At 42.4% G+C, this 18,528-nt stretch overlaps 1 protein-coding gene across 5 annotated transcripts in view; it reads left to right on the top strand.

The window, feature by feature from the left end:
- The window catches only part of LOC124114346, a 47,131-nt gene extending 29,018 nt beyond the window's left edge, over positions 1–18,113 (top strand). For all 5 annotated transcript variants that reach the window (XM_046474862.2, XM_046474858.2, XM_046474861.2 and 2 more), the window contains exons 3-7: positions 3,646–3,706; positions 7,586–7,729; positions 9,142–9,228; positions 11,880–12,009; positions 16,246–18,113. In XM_046474862.2, coding sequence (XP_046330818.1) covers positions 3,646–3,706; positions 7,586–7,729; positions 9,142–9,228; positions 11,880–12,009; positions 16,246–16,327 — 504 coding nt within the window. In that variant the 3' untranslated portion in view covers positions 16,328–18,113. The remainder of the gene's footprint in view (positions 1–3,645; positions 3,707–7,585; positions 7,730–9,141; positions 9,229–11,879; positions 12,010–16,245) is intronic.
- The last annotated feature ends 415 nt before the right edge of the window (positions 18,114–18,528 follow it).

The raw sequence follows: 18,528 nt of genomic DNA, 5'->3' as shown, positions 1-18,528 counted from the left end.
CGTGCCTTCTGTTGACGGGGGAGTATGTAGCAGGGCGTGGAGTCATCCCACAGATGACATCCTTACCTTGTCAGCTTGCTGACGGGGTTAACCTCTTTGGTCATGTGGACAAGGCGTCCGACCTCTTATCAGAAGGTCCGTGGTTCGAATCCCATCACGGGACTCGGAAATTTTATGGCCGCTACATTGGCGCCCAACGTGGGGCTGAGCACGTTCATATTAAATTTGAGCAAAATAAGCCTCAGTACCCTACTATGCGGCCCGGGACGTGCCTTCTGTTGACGGGGGAGTATGTAGCAGGGCGTGGAGTCATCCCACAGATGACATCCTTACCTTGTCAGCTTGCTGACGGGGTTAACCTCTTTGGTCATGTGGACAAGGCGTCCGACCTCTTATCAGAAGGTCCGTGGTTCGAATCCCATCACGGGACTCGGAAATTTTATGGCCGCTACATTGGCGCCCAACGTGGGGCTGAGCACGTTCATATTAAATTTGAGCAAAATAAGCCTCAGTACCCTACTATGCGGCCCGGGACGTGCCTTCTGTTGACGGGGGAGTATGTAGCAGGGCGTGGAGTCATCCCACAGATGACATCCTTACCTTGTCAGCTTGCTGACGGGGTTAACCTCTTTGGTCATGTGGACAAGGCGTCCGACCTCTTATCAGAAGGTCCGTGGTTCGAATCCCATCACGGGACTCGGAAATTTTATGGCCGCTACATTGGCGCCCAACGTGGGGCTGAGCACGTTCATATTAAATTTGAGCAAAATAAGCCTCAGTACCCTACTATGCGGCCCGGGACGTGCCTTCTGTTGACGGGGGAGTATGTAGCAGGGCGTGGAGTCATCCCACAGATGACATCCTTACCTTGTCAGCTTGCTGACGGGGTTAACCTCTTTGGTCATGTGGACAAGGCGTCCGACCTCTTATCAGAAGGTCCGTGGTTCGAATCCCATCACGGGACTCGGAAATTTTATGGCCGCTACATTGGCGCCCAACGTGGGGCTGAGCACGTTCATATTAAATTTGAGCAAAATAAGCCTCAGTACCCTACTATGCGGCCCGGGACGTGCCTTCTGTTGACGGGGGAGTATGTAGCAGGGCGTGGAGTCATCCCACAGATGACATCCTTACCTTGTCAGCTTGCTGACGGGGTTAACCTCTTTGGTCATGTGGACAAGGCGTCCGACCTCTTATCAGAAGGTCCGTGGTTCGAATCCCATCACGGGACTCGGAAATTTTATGGCCGCTACATTGGCGCCCAACGTGGGGCTGAGCACGTTCATATTAAATTTGAGCAAAATAAGCCTCAGTACCCTACTATGCGGCCCGGGACGTGCCTTCTGTTGACGGGGGAGTATGTAGCAGGGCGTGGAGTCATCCCACAGATGACATCCTTACCTTGTCAGCTTGCTGACGGGGTTAACCTCTTTGGTCATGTGGACAAGGCGTCCGACCTCTTATCAGAAGGTCCGTGGTTCGAATCCCATCACGGGACTCGGAAATTTTATGGCCGCTACATTGGCGCCCAACGTGGGGCTGAGCACGTTCATATTAAATTTGAGCAAAATAAGCCTCAGTACCCTACTATGCGGCCCGGGACGTGCCTTCTGTTGACGGGGGAGTATGTAGCAGGGCGTGGAGTCATCCCACAGATGACATCCTTACCTTGTCAGCTTGCTGACGGGGTTAACCTCTTTGGTCATGTGGACAAGGCGTCCGACCTCTTATCAGAAGGTCCGTGGTTCGAATCCCATCACGGGACTCGGAAATTTTATGGCCGCTACATTGGCGCCCAACGTGGGGCTGAGCACGTTCATATTAAATTTGAGCAAAATAAGCCTCAGTACCCTACTATGCGGCCCGGGACGTGCCTTCTGTTGACGGGGGAGTATGTAGCAGGGCGTGGAGTCATCCCACAGATGACATCCTTACCTTGTCAGCTTGCTGACGGGGTTAACCTCTTTGGTCATGTGGACAAGGCGTCCGACCTCTTATCAGAAGGTCCGTGGTTCGAATCCCATCACGGGACTCGGAAATTTTATGGCCGCTACATTGGCGCCCAACGTGGGGCTGAGCACGTTCATATTAAATTTGAGCAAAATAAGCCTCAGTACCCTACTATGCGGCCCGGGACGTGCCTTCTGTTGACGGGGGAGTATGTAGCAGGGCGTGGAGTCATCCCACAGATGACATCCTTACCTTGTCAGCTTGCTGACGGGGTTAACCTCTTTGGTCATGTGGACAAGGCGTCCGACCTCTTATCAGAAGGTCCGTGGTTCGAATCCCATCACGGGACTCGGAAATTTTATGGCCGCTACATTGGCGCCCAACGTGGGGCTGAGCACGTTCATATTAAATTTGAGCAAAATAAGCCTCAGTACCCTACTATGCGGCCCGGGACGTGCCTTCTGTTGACGGGGGAGTATGTAGCAGGGCGTGGAGTCATCCCACAGATGACATCCTTACCTTGTCAGCTTGCTGACGGGGTTAACCTCTTTGGTCATGTGGACAAGGCGTCCGACCTCTTATCAGAAGGTCCGTGGTTCGAATCCCATCACGGGACTCGGAAATTTTATGGCCGCTACATTGGCGCCCAACGTGGGGCTGAGCACGTTCATATTAAATTTGAGCAAAATAAGCCTCAGTACCCTACTATGCGGCCCGGGACGTGCCTTCTGTTGACGGGGGAGTATGTAGCAGGGCGTGGAGTCATCCCACAGATGACATCCTTACCTTGTCAGCTTGCTGACGGGGTTAACCTCTTTGGTCATGTGGACAAGGCGTCCGACCTCTTATCAGAAGGTCCGTGGTTCGAATCCCATCACGGGACTCGGAAATTTTATGGCCGCTACATTGGCGCCCAACGTGGGGCTGAGCACGTTCATATTAAATTTGAGCAAAATAAGCCTCAGTACCCTACTATGCGGCCCGGGACGTGCCTTCTGTTGACGGGGGAGTATGTAGCAGGGCGTGGAGTCATCCCACAGATGACATCCTTACCTTGTCAGCTTGCTGACGGGGTTAACCTCTTTGGTCATGTGGACAAGGCGTCCGACCTCTTATCAGAAGGTCCGTGGTTCGAATCCCATCACGGGACTCGGAAATTTTATGGCCGCTACATTGGCGCCCAACGTGGGGCTGAGCACGTTCATATTAAATTTGAGCAAAATAAGCCTCAGTACCCTACTATGCGGCCCGGGACGTGCCTTCTGTTGACGGGGGAGTATGTAGCAGGGCGTGGAGTCATCCCACAGATGACATCCTTACCTTGTCAGCTTGCTGACGGGGTTAACCTCTTTGGTCATGTGGACAAGGCGTCCGACCTCTTATCAGAAGGTCCGTGGTTCGAATCCCATCACGGGACTCGGAAATTTTATGGCCGCTACATACATGACATACTTCTACAATACTTTTACACATATTGAGGATTTCTAAGCATTGATATATTCATACTGGTTAAAATGCTACAATAATTAGAGCAAAGTTCATCATCATGTACGTCCCTTAGTTGTTGCATGCTGACCATGATGGAACCCACGCATCAGTAACACTTCAAGGAAGAGAGTTAATCAAAGAACGCACAGTGTCTTAATGTAGCTGTACATGTAACAAGACTAACATATGCTATTGGTACTGTTACAGCTGAAGCATCCTGTCGGAGAAGCCACAATGGAACATATCGGGGACGAGTTCTTCGCGTACAGTGAGTAGTTAATTATAAACACATAATACACTGCATTGACGTTTGTATAAACGCAACACTATCCAAGACGTGACTGCATTGATGACCATTAAAACTTGAAGATTTGTGTGCTCGCTGACCAGTATTGAATGGATGTGACCAAACCATGCAATATATATTGCGTATAGTTGAAATCACGAACAAATCGAGTGTCACATGGTCGTCTGTTTAACTGAAATAGACATATTTGTTTTTATTTTGATGAAACCGACATTTTGAATGATGGTATTGCAAGCATTATAGTGTTCTCTGAAACCGAATTGCCAGGAGAACAAATTCAACATTTGAACAAGCGTAATCAAACCAGACTGGTCACGCAAAAACTGAATTTCCGATATATTTCGCGGTAGCAAATGACAGTATCGGATGCAAAAAGCAATGATCGATAGAGTTTTATGGTTAAAGATAACGAAGCATAAACACGCGGGACCATTGCCAACGAGAGTGATTGGTCTAAGTGGTATGTGATGCAGGATATTAAGGCCCAAGGCATGAACATTTTTAGTCCGATTACTAGGAATTCAAAATCAGGATCAGTTCTGTTAAGAATTACATTTCATGTTTTTAATGGGATTCATACTGAAATTAACGGTAGAGGTTTGCTTGTCATACACAATGATAATGATGAAAGGGTAAAAGTTGGACTTTTGAAACACAACCTTATATAAGTCATTTGATTTAATGTACGCTTTGCGAGGAAGGAGGTCGCCAGCTGTTTCTAACTTAACTCGTGACGGCAACTGTATTGTTTATAAAACCCAACAGAAGTCACTGGGGATTTGAACGCAGCCATCTTAATCCCTTAAGCCGGAACTACGGAAGTTCCGGCGAAATAAGTATTGACTGCGTAATTTCACGAGCTTGTAAGTGGCATTTCAAGCCTGAAGCAAGTTACGGTCATCAGGTTTCCTCCAAACTGTTTACGAATTGCTTCTCACCCGCATAGTTCACATCGTCTTGACGCAATTTTGTCAATGATAACCCCAGGCTTGTAAAAAAGTCTGCAACTCCAGATTTCACGATGAGCCAATTTCCGTAGTAGTTGTCTGGAAGCAGACGACTTTTGCCTGGTCAGCAGCATTATTGACCCCCTGTCGAGACCTGTATCTCCTCCCTCAGTGGTTGTCCGGAGAACGTGCCAACACCACAACATCCGACTATGGCTCATGCACGCCGTACTTGCCTGCGGGTCTTCATTAAGATGGCCATATACCATCGGCGCCACATTCCAACCGTCGAGAAGTCAGACCGCTCACGTTCTTGAGGGAGATATGAATGCTTAGAAGATATAAGCATGGCCGATTGATAGATTTAATACTTAGACCAGACACATTTGAAAGCCATTTATCTTGAGAGGCAATCAATGATTGAGCATTTGGCTCAGGTCAAACCCTAACGTTGATAGGACACTGATTGGGACTCTAGGGCACAGTAAGTTAACACGATGTCAGGGGACACTTTGACGATGTTAGGTACCTTTTTACGGCAATTTCTTTGTGGACTAGGCCTGGTATATGTCCCATTCCGGAACATTGTGGGAGCTATTCGGCTTATATACCAGGACTAAATTCAGTTTCGTTGTTAAACAGCAATATACAGTAATCGAAAAACATATTATCGGAGTCTCACTCATGATGTTGAACCAACGTAAATATATGCGCTCACATTTATTAGTAAACCTGATGCTGTGGCAGACTCGTAACGACCAACATCTTTATACATAGAGTTTGGAATCCTTGACCAGGTAATTCTACACTGCATAATCGGCTAGACATGTATATTGACGTCAGAGGGCTCGGGTGTAGACTTAAATATCGAACCAGATGGAAACACGTTCACGGTTTAATTCAATTCAGTTGACACTAATCTGAAAACATGTACACGGATTAAGAGTAGCAAGATATGTTTTCCAAAGCGTCTACCTGCAATTTGTTTTAAGAAAAGCGACACCCCTCACACATACAACGCCATGGCATGAAGAATTGTTAATCAATAAAACGTATAAACCTCAGAGATAGATGCAATAGCGCACATTATTTGATAGCCGAAGCAACGCTATGATAACCACGATAGAAGCTTTTCCACTAGAACTCGTTTCTCTGACAAATTGTCTGATACTGCAGTAATAAGACAATGTATCATCCTTATACGCAGTCAGCCAAACATAAAAAGTCCAGAGGGAGGCCAAGATAACCTCAACGTAGGCATACTTTGAATATATCAAATCAAATGTTTGCAACCCATGTTTAATTTACTCCGGGGCGATGATGAAATAGCTTTGGTCAACAGCTTCACTCCTCACCCTTGAAGATCATCACCGTTTGACTTACGCGAATCTTTGTCTCACGATAGTCCAACGTAGGCTTACGTTATCAACAGTAGGCATGGTGTACAGGTCTGGGAAGCAGAGATAAGGTCCCTTTCAGAACCACAGGGTGATACATGACTCCGTGTTTCTTGGGGAATAACGTATCACCCATTAGTCATTAGCAACTTGTCCCCACCGAGAGACCAGACTGTCATATGTGTCTTTCATTTCCGAGTGTTTGGGGAGATTTACAGCACTAACGATATTCGGAAAAGTAAGGAATCAGTTGCCCCAGTAACCTCAGGTTTCCATCCTCTAACTTTTGGCCAACACGACCTGGCTTAATTATTTATGGCGATGCCTCTGCGCATCCAAGGAAACGTCACGGCAAGAACATGTCATCCTTTTCCAAACCAAGATAACTTTTTTGTCAAAGGACACTCTTCAAACACAACCCGAGGCGACCCCCTACACGGGAGCGTGATGTTACCAAGCATTGGTGTAGTGTATGTGTATTAGGGTAACTTCTTGACTGTGTAACTGTAATGAAACAATTGTTCTCTGGGGTTCATATTGAAACAGAGAAAGAGAAACACGTGACTCTAGTCAGAGGGGGGCACGGGTGGCCCGGTCGTCTAAGGCGCCGCGATTCGCTGTGCAGAGTTGCGTCCCTTGGGCACGCCAGAAACCTATGATTGTGGGTTCGAATCCCGGTTCGCCCCAATTATGTTTCTAGGTTTGTCAGCACCGAGCACCGAGACCTGCATCACTTCGGGCTTTCCTCCCACATCAAGCTGACACGCCGTGATATAACTGGAATACTGTTAAAAGCGGCGTTAAACCCAACCCACTCACTCTAGTCAGAGGATAAATCAGTGTTGTCATAGTTGAAGTTCGCTTTTTCACATGCATGTGCATGTACTACTTTGATTGGTTATCACATGTTCTGGCTTTTGATATCCACATTATTATTCAGTGGGGAATTTAGGTAAGAATTTGTCTCCATTACGTTGTGTGTTTTCAATGAGGATTGGGTGGTCACAATGTGTTCTCTCAACTGATTTTGTGTCATCGTTTCCCGACGGCGGTGCTCGAGCTATCAACCACTGGTATAAATCAAAAGACAAAATGTAGCAGACGTTAGTTTGGTCACAGATGCGTCTACATGTCTACTACAACACTGCTGAATCCTTGATGACAAACCATATGACACAACTTTTGAGAATGAATCGTATGGTTTAAATATGGTTTATAGCCCCCCTGTTTATTAATCATATGTTTCTGACTGCGGTATACATTAATTACTGCAACTGCATTACTGCAACAACCATTATTATCAAATGTCCATGGAGTGACATGTTTTCACACACCCTTGATATGGTCATTTGTTCAACTCCTGATGCATTTAACCCTTTTACACTAAGGTGAGGTCAACGAAAGGACACTATGTAATGGGCTATTATTCCTAAACATTCAACAATTTTACTGTCTGGTCTGGTGATATCTTGTCAGCACATCCTCCCCTGTTGCAGATCAGCTGACAGCACTCAACAACTACGCATTTCATAAGTCCGGCACTCAGTCCTCAACCGACCTAACAGCTGATTTTAAACCTGAAGAGGATGGGGATGCCGTTTTGGCAGTGGACGGCAGCATCAGCACATGTTCAAGAACAGGTACATATGAATTGTCATTGTAAGATAATAACCAGCCTAGATTTTCTGCCGAAAAAGACTCCACTTGGCGTAAAGGTCAAATAGCTCTGGAAATTTATATGAATGAAGCACTTAAAATCAGTGATGACAACAGGTGTTCGCGAAAAGGGTATATATATATATATATATATATATATATATATATATATATATATATATATATATATATATATATATATATATATATATATATATATATATATATATTCAAAATAGTAATGAAGTGGTGTTTGAGAACGTATTTTTCAATGCAAATACTCATTAATATCGTTTACAATAACAATTTATAGATGAATAGAAACGTATTTGGAAACAAGCCTATTAAGATACGGACATGTTGATGAAGTAAAAACATCAAACCATAAAACAATGGCATTTGTGAGTGAAGGTAGTTAAATATTATTTACAGTTATTGTTACTGTGTTGCTTTCTGGCATGTTTATGAGATCTTTTTTTGTGCGACGGGGGTAAGACTGTATCACAAGATTTCAGATTTCAAGATTTGTTCACAAGAGCTGTCGAGTGACCTCTCGATCATGTTGTTGTGGAAACCGAAATTAAATTTGCTTATGCGTAATGAAATAGCATAACATTGCATAGCCTTTTTAAGGAACCTATTTTTTCTAGAAGGAAACGCTTAAGCCTCTTTGCGTTTCAAAACAATATTAGTTATTGTTGGACACTCAAATACTGTACAATTCAGCGTGTAGATTCGTGTGGAAACAAATCGAGTTATATTTTGTATTTCTGTCTGAAGTGTATGAAATACTAATGGCATCTCAAATAGATCTAGGCATGAAATGGATATGGTTAATGTATGACTTAGAGATTCAACTTTTCCCTCCGACTGACTGGAAATATCCTATCAGGAAGAATGTGAGACAATAAGCAATTTCAAGATGCTGCAAGAACCTGTTGGGTTGCCTCCCTCGAGAAGGGTGGAAAAAGCTTATTACATAGCTTTGTGGAAAAAAGATGTGTCATTTTGAATTAATGTTTTTATGATAGAGTAACGTGGAGTGTGTTTGTGAAAGATTCCTGTATTCTGGGATGAATATTGTAGTCTAGGTATAATCAATCGATAGCGTATGAAGGGATTGGAATCAGTCACTTACCTTATATTACATTCTCGACAGTTTGAAGGATGGAGCCCGACATTCCTGATAGAATGTATTGGACCAGAGTTTGGTAAGAGAGGATACTGATTTGACTGTATGTCCAGCTTCATCTATCTTCTTACTCCTGCTTATTTAAGCCTGTTATGTTTGATCTACCTCAATGTGCTCCGCTGATCTTCTTGGTATTTCAGACATAGTTTGGGCAGGTCAATAAAAAAAACATTTATTCATGTTTTATATATGTACTTTCTATAGATGCTGAGACCGACCCGAAGTGGCAGGTGGATCTGAGTCGCTTGATTGCTGTACGGAGTATCAGGATATTCAGCAGTAATACCAGTGGTAAGGGAAACAAGCTTATGAATAACTTCAGAATGTTGCCCTATACTTTGAAAAACACTCATTCAATAACTCCTCGTGTATAATGGCTCTCTATAATTGCGTGGATGCGTTTTCGTGGCTTTAATCGACCAAATCACTCTATCTAAAATGGCTAACACAAAGGTCTTATCCATTAAGAGCGAATCTTTTAAAACAAAATCAAACGCTGATTTCCCTACACACTTGAACAAAAATATAACACTGAAAACATATAAGGAGATTATTTCATATGCTTTCATGGAAGTGAAATGTTTTGGGGATGTTTGAAGGATATCAAAATAATGATGGCTGAAGTCTCTCAAGCCAGAGAAGGAACATCTTTCTACGATGAAGAAGGACACATTGTGAATATCGATTTTTTAAAAGCCAGGTCGACGCCAAATCCCTAATCTTTATCGATTATGGTATGTGCGTATGGTCTTCTGCGAAGTATTTAGATAGTAGTATATCTTGTACAATTAGTTTATCGACGCATAACAGTATCTTGTTTGAGGTTGTTTTTCGTAAATTCGGATGGAATAGTATAGATTTGTATTGCTTGTGTTTGTGCTTATTGTTGCTCAAACACATTCGTTAATCCATTCTGTAACATTTTTGGACATAGTTATTTGATTTGAATTCTTGTACGCCAATAATTAACCATTCAGATATATTTCGCTAATACGTCTTGTTTTGAAAAACAATAACAGAATATTAAAATCAGATAATATATACAGCACTTTCATCAATGACCTTGTTGAAGACGCATAACAATCAAACAATGCTTTTTGTATTTTGAATAAAAGAACATGTACACTTAGAAAAGTTAAACACGGACTTGGCTCTGATTCCAATGTGACAAGCTTGGCCTCAACGATCGAAGTGGTACTATTTTCTGCAGAAATGTCACTTCGGTTGTGAATGGGAAATGAATTTTAGAAATCAGAGATATAATGTCATATTCTTGCTTTTCGTCCGAAATTTTGAAACAGCATCTGGGCTCTCCAGCAAACGACCACTCGGCCTTCGCAGATATAACCGTTGATTCATTTCTTTAAAGTCTGGTGAATCTACTTCTGGCGAATAAATGTGTTGATAATGTTTTGGCACATCTTAGGATCAATTTTCCCAATGAGTTATTGTTTTTGTACATGAAGGTCATGATAACAACACAACATTGCCGTGATGCTACTGTTGCTAAGATAGCGCCAATAGCACAACTATCGCTAACCCCAGCCCAGCTGTCATCGTGATATATTAATTTCACGTGTTTATCAAATTTCCATGAATATCTAGATTACATGGTGACTTCTTGTCTATCATCAACACAAAGATGCAGCAATTGTTCACATTTCGCACTTCAATATTATATCATAGTTCTCTGTCGGTGGTAATGCGATGAGAAGGAATGGAACAACCTTCCTCTCACCATATGAACGTGAGATAACTCGTTTCGATGCCTGTCTTTAACAGGAATGCCTGTCTAGAAACCTATTACAACTGCCAATCAATTAGTAATTTATCGAGATATTGCCTGTATCCCGAGAGAGCTCACGCAGGGAGAGGCGAGTGGGTGAAGAATTGAGGTAGACAGCACATGTAAGACTTGAGATATCTAATCAGGCAAGACCTACAGAATTCATATCACTTATTAACTCTTGGAATTTGGACATAGCATAATTTGTGATTGAAAAAGAAGCAATTTGACTAACTTAAGCCTTTAGGGTTTTGGAACTAAGAAAGCACTTCAGATAATTTTGAGTGGTGTTATTGGCTCAAAATGGAGCCTTACATTTTTCCAATTTCAAATACGGCGGCTGGTCAAAAGGTTCTAAATCTAACAAACAAAACCAACAATTGTAAATGTGTTTTTAAATTTTATTTTTCAACGTAATCTACCTGCTTTTTATTTCTCATATCGATAGTGAAGCTTTTCAATTATTCCAGTCAGTTTTCCGAAGCCACCCTGAAAAACCCATTAACGGCAGCTTTGAGGTCGTCATAGCGCTTTCCACGAAGGTGTTCTTTCAGTTAAGGAAACAGGTGGAAGTCACTTGGTGCCAAGTCTGGCGAATATAAAGGGTGAGGCAAGTCTTCAAACCAACATTGTCGCACTGCAGCCTTGGCAAGTCGAGGGGTGTGAGAAGAGGCAGTGTCATGAAGTAGTAGAACTCCAGCAGTCAGCATTCATCGCCGCGTTTCTTTGATAGAATCTTTCGGGCGATGAATACTCACACAATGTACTACATTGACAAGTTCACTTTGAAATATGGCCCATACTTGAAAGTTAGTCAGGCTTTTTGACAAGCACTCGTAATTGATAATGGTGGTACTGTTTAAATATGTACACCGCAACTTAATTTCTGGTACGTGAAATGATGTTATTGTCGAGGGTTTGTTCGAACCCTAGGTTCTCCCTTATAATGATGCTTAGTTTTTCAGCACCATGTCCATGCTCGTGGGTTTTACCAAGGAGGTAAACGTCTAAGATCTGCATCAGTTTGAGCTTGTTTCACTTGTAGCTGACACACACCATGATGCAACTGAAATATTATTGCGGCGTAAAACACAACTCCCTTTTTTGTTATGTTCACACCAAACTGGTGAGGTAAGCAACTTAATGTGTATTTCAGTTCTCCACGATTTTGACGTGTACCTTGGGGTGGCACCACACGCCAGTCACAAGAAACTGTGCTTTCATCACCAAGGCAACGTACATTCTCGTGACACACGGATAGTGTGTGACGAAGCAATGAGTGGAAGGTATGTGATTTTCAAGTTTATGAAAACGAATAGTTTGTTAAGAACAATATATATATGAATATGATAAGCAACATTATCTGTGATTTTATGATATATGATATATGCTAGTGCTGTCGGTTTTACAGGAATAAAACTAAATGCAACTTAATACATAACATTGCTTTATGAACACTTATACACTTCACTATATGTATGGCACAAAAAATGTCCAACTAGGATATATTCAGTGCAGTAAGGGCGGTTTTCATTATATGGCTAATGAAAATCATGATGTAGCATGCATGTCTATAGAGTAGCTGAGTAGAGTTAAACAAAGATGTGTCTATGGTGGTGTCATCCTTCAATCATTTTGCCACTGTCGTCATGCCAATTGCTTCGAAATATAGTAGTAACATGAGTACCATATCGCTATGTAACTATGCCATCAAACTGCTCCGGACATATACCTCTCTGGCTACCAGGTGACAGGTAGACGATGATTATACCTCTCTGGCTACGAGGTGACAGGTAGACGATGATTATACCTCTCTGGCTACTAGAACCACATCGGTGGACGATGAATATACTTTTCCGACCACTAGATCCACTCCGGTAGACGATGAATATCTATTTCTGGCTACTAAAACCACATCGCAACTGTCTAACTTATATTGCTGTCTTCTTAGGGCACATAGTGAGGTGGCACATATACCTCTCTGGCTACTAAAGCCACGCCAAGCTTCCCTTGTCTATCCTGAAGAGCCGCTAAGTATGTACATTCTCAGACTAATAGAGACAGTCTTGTAGATGAGGCCTTTACCTTGTCTTAATACGTGAACCGAACATTACACGACACACATTATACAACCTCTTATTAATATCGGCACCCAGGGCAAGAAAGGTGATATTTAAGTTCCAGGTCGTAGCATAAAGTTGAATGATTTTTTATTCAAGTTTAGATGTCCTGATGCAATAAATCCGCTGGACAACCGCCTTTGGCTAATAAACGTCATGTTCAATATAATGCTATCAAACCATGAGCGAGCACCTCTGGAACCAGCTTACATGGTTAAGATTTGTACGGTTGGCATTTGATGCGGTATATTTGCAACACGAACATACTGTAATTGGTCGTATGTCGAAACCCATTGCTCCACTGATATACATCCCACCAATCAAGTCTAACCTTACAGCTATTTCATGTAATGTTCTTCAATTCGCTTACTGTTGAAGTCACACATGCATATAATGATTAGCTCAGAATGTAGTGTAAGTCAAAGGGGCAATCTACCCGTATCATGTTTTATTCATCATCCGCATTGATAGAGGGATCATAGAGAATTCGTTTGCTGTAAGATGGACTTGGTCGTAAGATGATTTAATCAATAGACGACATGAGTGGAGTAATGCGCTGTTGCAATCGATTTCATCATTATCGGATCAATAATTTACTAGTTATATGACTGATTAGCTGCAGGATCAATAGCAGACAGATAATGAGCTAATTTGGTCAGTGGTTGAATATAATCTCATATCGCCTGACCTTGTAGGACGTGTCCTTGCAAACCTAATACAATGAAATATACCGGCTAGAGTCTGGCTTAACTTCCCCAAAAGACGTTTGGACATCTGCATAAATCACAACACACATTAATGTCTCACTGAGTAGTGTTGGTTTCTGTTGAGTCTACAGAGATTTATGTAGCCTCGACGATACATTCTACCAACGTTTATGTCGCTATGATCATGACGATGTCCAACTGAGATTGTGCCAATGATCGTGACGATATCCCGACGATACTATCACTATGACCATAACGATATCCCGACGATACTGTCACTATGATCATGACGATATCCCGACGATACTGTCAATATGACCATGACGATGTCCCGGCGACACTGCCATTATGACCATGACGATATCCCGACGATACTGTCACTATGACCATGACGATATCCCGACGATACTGTCACTATGATCGTGACAATGTCCCAGTGATACTGTCACTAAGACCATGACGATACCCCGACGATACTGTCACTTTGACCATGACGATGTCCCAGCAATACTGTCACTATGACCATGACGGTATCCCGACGATACTGTCACTTTGACCATGACGATGTCCGAGCGATACTGTCACTATGACCATGACGATGTCCCAGCGATACTGTCACTTTGACCATGACGATGTCCCAGCGATAATTTCACTATGAACTTGACGTATCCCAGCTATACTGTCACTTTGACCATGACGATGTCCCAGCGATACTGTTACGATGTGCATAACGATGTCCCAGCGATACTGTTACTTTGACCATGACGATGTCCCAGCGATACTGTCACTTTGACAATGTCGATGTCCCAGCGATACTGTCACTATGGCCATGATAATGTCCGAGCGATACTGTCACTTTGACCATGACGATGTCCGAGCGATACTGTCACTATGACAACCATTACGATGTCCCAGTGATACTGTCACTATGTCAACCATGACGATGTCCCAGTAATAATGTCACTATGACCACCATGACGATGTACCAGCGATACTGTCACGGTGTGCATAACGCTGGATCAGAGACACTTTCACTATGGTCACGACGATGGCATTGATATTATACGTGCCCCAGTCTCCATGAGCGTATAACTTTTTTAAACGATACTTGATTTATGGTCGTAATGATGTCCGAACGGTGCTGTCCAAGTGATATTGTTTCTATAAATGCGTCAGTGTAGGGCATATCAACGCTTGTGTTTCACTAACCCCTGTAAATCTATGACGTGTCATCAGTGATGCATATGACCCTATTCTGGTGGAGAATGCCCTATTTAGTATTTGCCATTCGTGGACCTGACGAGAAATTCTTCAGAAATTCAATAACGTTCTTTGAATGAAAATGACCGGTATTTACATTTCCCTCATGTTCTTTTTTCTCCGGCGCAATTTGAGTTCTGCTTATTCAGTCAATATCACTGGAACAAATACACATACCTCTATAAACACTGTAACTGCTTCTGTCAGTAATGTCTCGGAACAGTTAAATTGGAAATCAATGGACATTATGTGGAATTTCCATACCCACTGAAATAAACATGTAAACTCTCTCTTTCAGCATTATGCTGTTGTCTCATGCGCAGTGTGCCTTCACTACTTCATACCAATTGTTCTTTATGACTGCGTCATCGTCTTTCTTTTCATTGACTCCACGAACAGCTGCAAGATTGCTGATGCAACGTTTAAGCAACACCCACTCAGTCAGTGTTGTTTTATTTCAAACTGAAACAGGACAAACTGGGTTGCAAAATGTCACTTATTGTAAGTTGCATGTGTTAGTCTGTCATGGGTGCTGTCAGCTCATTTCCGAGGAAAACCTCATAACAGACTCAAGATGCAGTAGTATATAAACTGTAAGCAATTGGCCTTTCTTGTGTTTATATTCGTAACAATAAATTTCAGATCATGTCTATAGGATTTGGATGTCTGTCGAGCACAGATAATAAAAGCGACAAAAGCCTCTCCATATTCACGAGCATGTGTTTTTACAGGACACGCTCACCTGTTCGTGAACACCTGGTATCATCACTACTTGATAGTGATTCATGAACACATACTCTTTATATAGTCGGAATCCTACATACAGTTTTTGGCAGAGCTTTTTTTATGAACATGGAAAGGGTTTTGTCGTTTTTATTCATTAATCACTACCAAATAGTGATGATACCAGGTGTTTGCGAAAAGGTGAGCGTATCCTGTTCCGCCTGTGGCACTGTCACAAACACTTGCAAAGGCAAGTCAATTGTTCATCTAGAAAACCGTCAAAATAAGGAATAACACCCGACATCCTTATTGTCACTGATGCATCAAATTTGAAATGTCCTGCACATGTCCTTAAAACCATTTGACAGCTCTACTGAGGCCTTGAATGTTGTAATCTTGGTCCATCAACTTCTGAGCAAGAGGTGTATGACGCTCTTTGAAATCGTGGTATAAAGAGCATGCTCGATTGTACCTCAAAAGTTGTGAAATGAAGACACCATGGGAATTAATAGTATTTTTTAAAGAATTATTTCGATTTCATGTTCTTCTGCCTGAAAAACATTTTCATTTGTGTCTCGGTCTAATGGAAGTGAAATAAGTGCTCTTTATTTCGCGAACACCCGGTGTCATTAGCAGGAATAACATATTTATTTAGTTGAGTTAAAAAGTGCCATTTTTGTTATTTCTTATCACAGTTGTATTGCTGTTTCAGGTTTCTGACGATCGTTCTACGAACCAGTGGCTACAAGCTGGAACATTTAGTATTGTGTGAGGTCATGGTGTTTGGAAGGTGACGTCATACACGTGACATCCGATGTCGTACTTATTTTCTGTCACGTGCATTCATGCACTTGGATGACACAGAAGTGAAAACTATCAGATTGACCGAGGACATGATTCAAAGAAGCCAGACACCCTATCCAGACTCGGCAGTGATGTAGTTGTCCCAAAGGCGCCAGAAACATGAAGTCTTGTCGAAAGACCTCGCTGCCTTTCCAACGGTGTTGCTTTTGACATTCTCTGAGGGAGACAGTTCGGTATGGAATTGTGACATCTGTATTCTAAAGCGAAATCAAGTATATTGAGCTTTGTATAACTGTAACGGACAGTGTGACAGAGACTGTACCCGTATAGTCCGGAATTGCACCAACGTACCACAAATACGTGACACTATCGCACGCAAATCAACAATAAAGGTCGTGTTAAGCTACAGTAACTTAATATTGTCACAAACTGTACCATTTCAGAGACCCTGCAAAGCTATCCGTACTGGACCTTCACTAAAGAGGTCGATACATCCTTGTATGTGTAGGAACAGATGCCTTCTGTGTTTGTAATCGCAGCATTTTGTGCGAACAACGGGATATAATATACACTTTATGTCAATATTATTTTTCAAAATCCGGTGTATATATTTTATATTATGTGTTTTATATTGTCCATTTAGATGAATATTAGATCCACAATGGCTTGCTGGAAGAATTGTCTTGGTACCACAGACTGGGAAATGTGTCGACATGTGTCATTAGATCTTTATGTGTCTTGAGTTTCTTCACACGCCATAGACATGGTCAAATAGTGTACAACAGGCCACGTACATTGTACTACACGCATAATTCCTCCTGTTTTCTTTCTTTTCTCCCGGTATGCCTGATGTATCCAAAGCCTAGATGTAACATTGCTACGCATGCGTTGTATTTGCCCAGGGTTACACGAACCATCCCGATGTCAAGGAGCCCTCTGGTGACACTCTCCTGTGGGGTGGTCTTCAACTGACTTGGTTACAGGTACCTGCCCCACGTGGAATGATTTGAGTGTGAGCTTTCTCTCACTCATGACCGCCTTGTCACGTTTACTTTTCTGACACCTGTAATCCATTTTGTTCCTGAATAACAGGTTTCTGTGGCTGCTCTGTCTCAGTTCGTGTACATTCATGTCGAGATAAGTGTTTGGTGCTACCAATCATGTCGTAGTTCCTTTCATGGCATCTTCGTTTATCCAGTGTATTATAATCTTCCTTTTTTTGTGATAAATATCCTGGACCCGCTCTCAAAACTTTGTTTCGGAAGTGACGTCACCACATCCATTTCATGTCATTAGATTGGACGACTATTTTTAGCGCTGTGTCACCGGTCTCAGTACGTTGAGCCAAGGTCGCGCATGTTCCCAGGGTATTAATCATAATATGAGGCTATTGTACCCTGGATAATCGAGGATGGTTTCATGGTTGCCTTTTAATGTTCATTATTACAAATGCCTATGGTGTAAATACAGCTTTTTGTACGAAACAACGCACTGTGTTGGGATGATATAACATATATTAATCGTGCTTTGTTTAACTTTGTTTAAGCAGTGGTTAATTAATTATGGATTCGTACAGCTGAATCATCAACAGAATAATCTAAATTTGCGATGATATTGCCGTTGTTGTTGTCTGTCTCATTTAACTGATCGGGGCCCAGTCGTCTAAGGCGATTCACTGTGCAGAGTTTCGTCCCTTGGTTGCGCCAGAAACCTATGATTGTGGGTTCGAATCCCGGTTCACCCTAATTATGTTTCTAGGTTTGTCAGCACCATATCCGTGCTTGTTGGTTTCACGAATTGATAAACGTCTGAGACCTCCATCACTTCGGGTTTTTCTCCCACATCAAGCTGGCACGCCGCGATGTAGCTGGAATAATGTTAAAAGCGGTGTTAAACCCAACTCACTCACTAATTTAATTGCGAAACGTAAATCCGTCTGTCATGCCCATCAAGCATTACTTATTGACAAAATATGGTTACTAACTCAAGAGTATCTTCATGTGTTTGATGTATGAGTTCAAATCCACAAATAAATCCCGATTATGACCCTTCGTCCGTCACCAACTTGCAAGTATTTGGCTAAACGTGTACAACACTGCCAGTCTTGGCGACACAAAGATGATACTCTGAGACTGATATTCTGATCAAAAAGATGTTAAGCCCAGCCAACTCAAGCTGTCATATGAATCAA

The sequence above is a fragment of the Haliotis rufescens genome, unplaced genomic scaffold, assembly GCF_023055435.1.
Source record: "Haliotis rufescens isolate VD_foot unplaced genomic scaffold, xgHalRufe1.0.p SCAF_2, whole genome shotgun sequence".
NCBI classification, from domain to species: domain Eukaryota; kingdom Metazoa; phylum Mollusca; class Gastropoda; order Lepetellida; family Haliotidae; genus Haliotis; species Haliotis rufescens.
Note: the sequence above shows the minus strand (reverse complement) of the source record. Positions and strands in the feature narration are given on the sequence as shown.